This window comes from Monopterus albus, unplaced genomic scaffold (assembly GCF_001952655.1).
Source record: "Monopterus albus unplaced genomic scaffold, M_albus_1.0 scaffold428.1, whole genome shotgun sequence".
In the NCBI taxonomy this organism is placed as follows: domain Eukaryota; kingdom Metazoa; phylum Chordata; class Actinopteri; order Synbranchiformes; family Synbranchidae; genus Monopterus; species Monopterus albus.
Genome location: NW_018128308.1, coordinates 147,902 through 148,983, shown reverse-complemented (window position 1 = coordinate 148,983; position 1,082 = coordinate 147,902). Strand labels below are relative to the sequence as shown.

At 48.7% G+C, this 1,082-nt stretch overlaps 1 protein-coding gene across 2 annotated transcripts in view; it reads right to left on the bottom strand.

The window, feature by feature from the left end:
• Nucleotides 1-6: 6 nt before the first annotated feature.
• vta1 (vesicle (multivesicular body) trafficking 1) overlaps nucleotides 7-1,082 on the bottom strand; it is a 32,419-nt gene continuing 31,343 nt past the window's right edge. For both annotated transcript variants that reach the window (XM_020586886.1, XM_020586887.1), the window contains one exon: nucleotides 7-174. In XM_020586886.1, the coding sequence (XP_020442542.1) occupies nucleotides 29-174 (146 nt within the window). In that variant the 3' untranslated portion in view covers nucleotides 7-28. The remainder of the gene's footprint in view (nucleotides 175-1,082) is intronic.

Sequence of the window (1,082 nt, the reverse complement as noted above, 5' to 3'; positions counted from 1 at the left end):
GTGGGGGTCAGCCTGGAGGACAAAGACTTCATTCTTTGCCGGTGGTGAGGAGTTTCAGGGCTTTCTGGAGGTTCTGGATGGCCGTGCCGACGTCTTCGTACTGCATGGCGCTGCCGGCGTACTTGCAGTACTTCTGGGCCTTGGTGAAGTCCTCTGGGGTAAGATGAACTCCACCTGAAGGGAGGGGTGGACAGAGGGTGGGGTGGTGGGGAACAAAGCCAGGACAAGGGGAAAAGGAACAGTGGGGAAGAGGCAGTCAGATATCAGCTAATGTGCAACAACTGGAGTCAGAATCTGAATCTGGAAGAACGGTGAGGAGAGACAAACAGCCAAAACTCAAACCACTCAGAAGCTTCATGGCTGAATTGCATCACTGAGATGAAAACATGGATCTCTGCAGGGAACCTTTGCCCTGCCATCGAAGACAAACCCTCAGCGATGCAGGACTTAGTCACAGATATCAAAGATGTTTAAATCTCTGAGGACGGCTGGTAGTGGCTGGGTGTTAAGATTACATACTACAAGATTTTACCCGTCAGCACCAAGAGACTCGGCCCGCCTGGGTCTGAACAGTCATCGCACTCAAATCCAAAGTGGGTGAATGTGTCCCCGCCTTTAAGGACCACACACACCAGCAGCCTGGGACAAGCCTGCTCGTGTTTGGCCCTACACCATCCCTCTCCCGTTGGTCACCAAACACTGTGCCCTGAACACTTCTTCTGGCCAGTAATGCACAGGAGACTGAGCCTCTGGTGAGCACTGCACCAGCACGCCGCAACCCAGTATATTCTGTGGTACAGGAAATGGGCCGTGGAGTCTGCTTTAACCAAGTTCCTTTGTTTTTACACATTAATCAGCAAAACAAGATCATTTCTTTAATAGCTCACAAATATGAGCAGTATACAGTATTGTTCAAAATAATAGCAGTACAATGTGACTAACCAGAATAATCCAGGTTTTTAGTATATTTTTTATTGCTACATGGCAAACAAGTTACCAGTAGGTGCAGTAGATTCTCAGAAAGCAAACAAGACCCAGCATTCATGATATGCACGCTCTTAAGGCTGTGCAATTGGGCAATT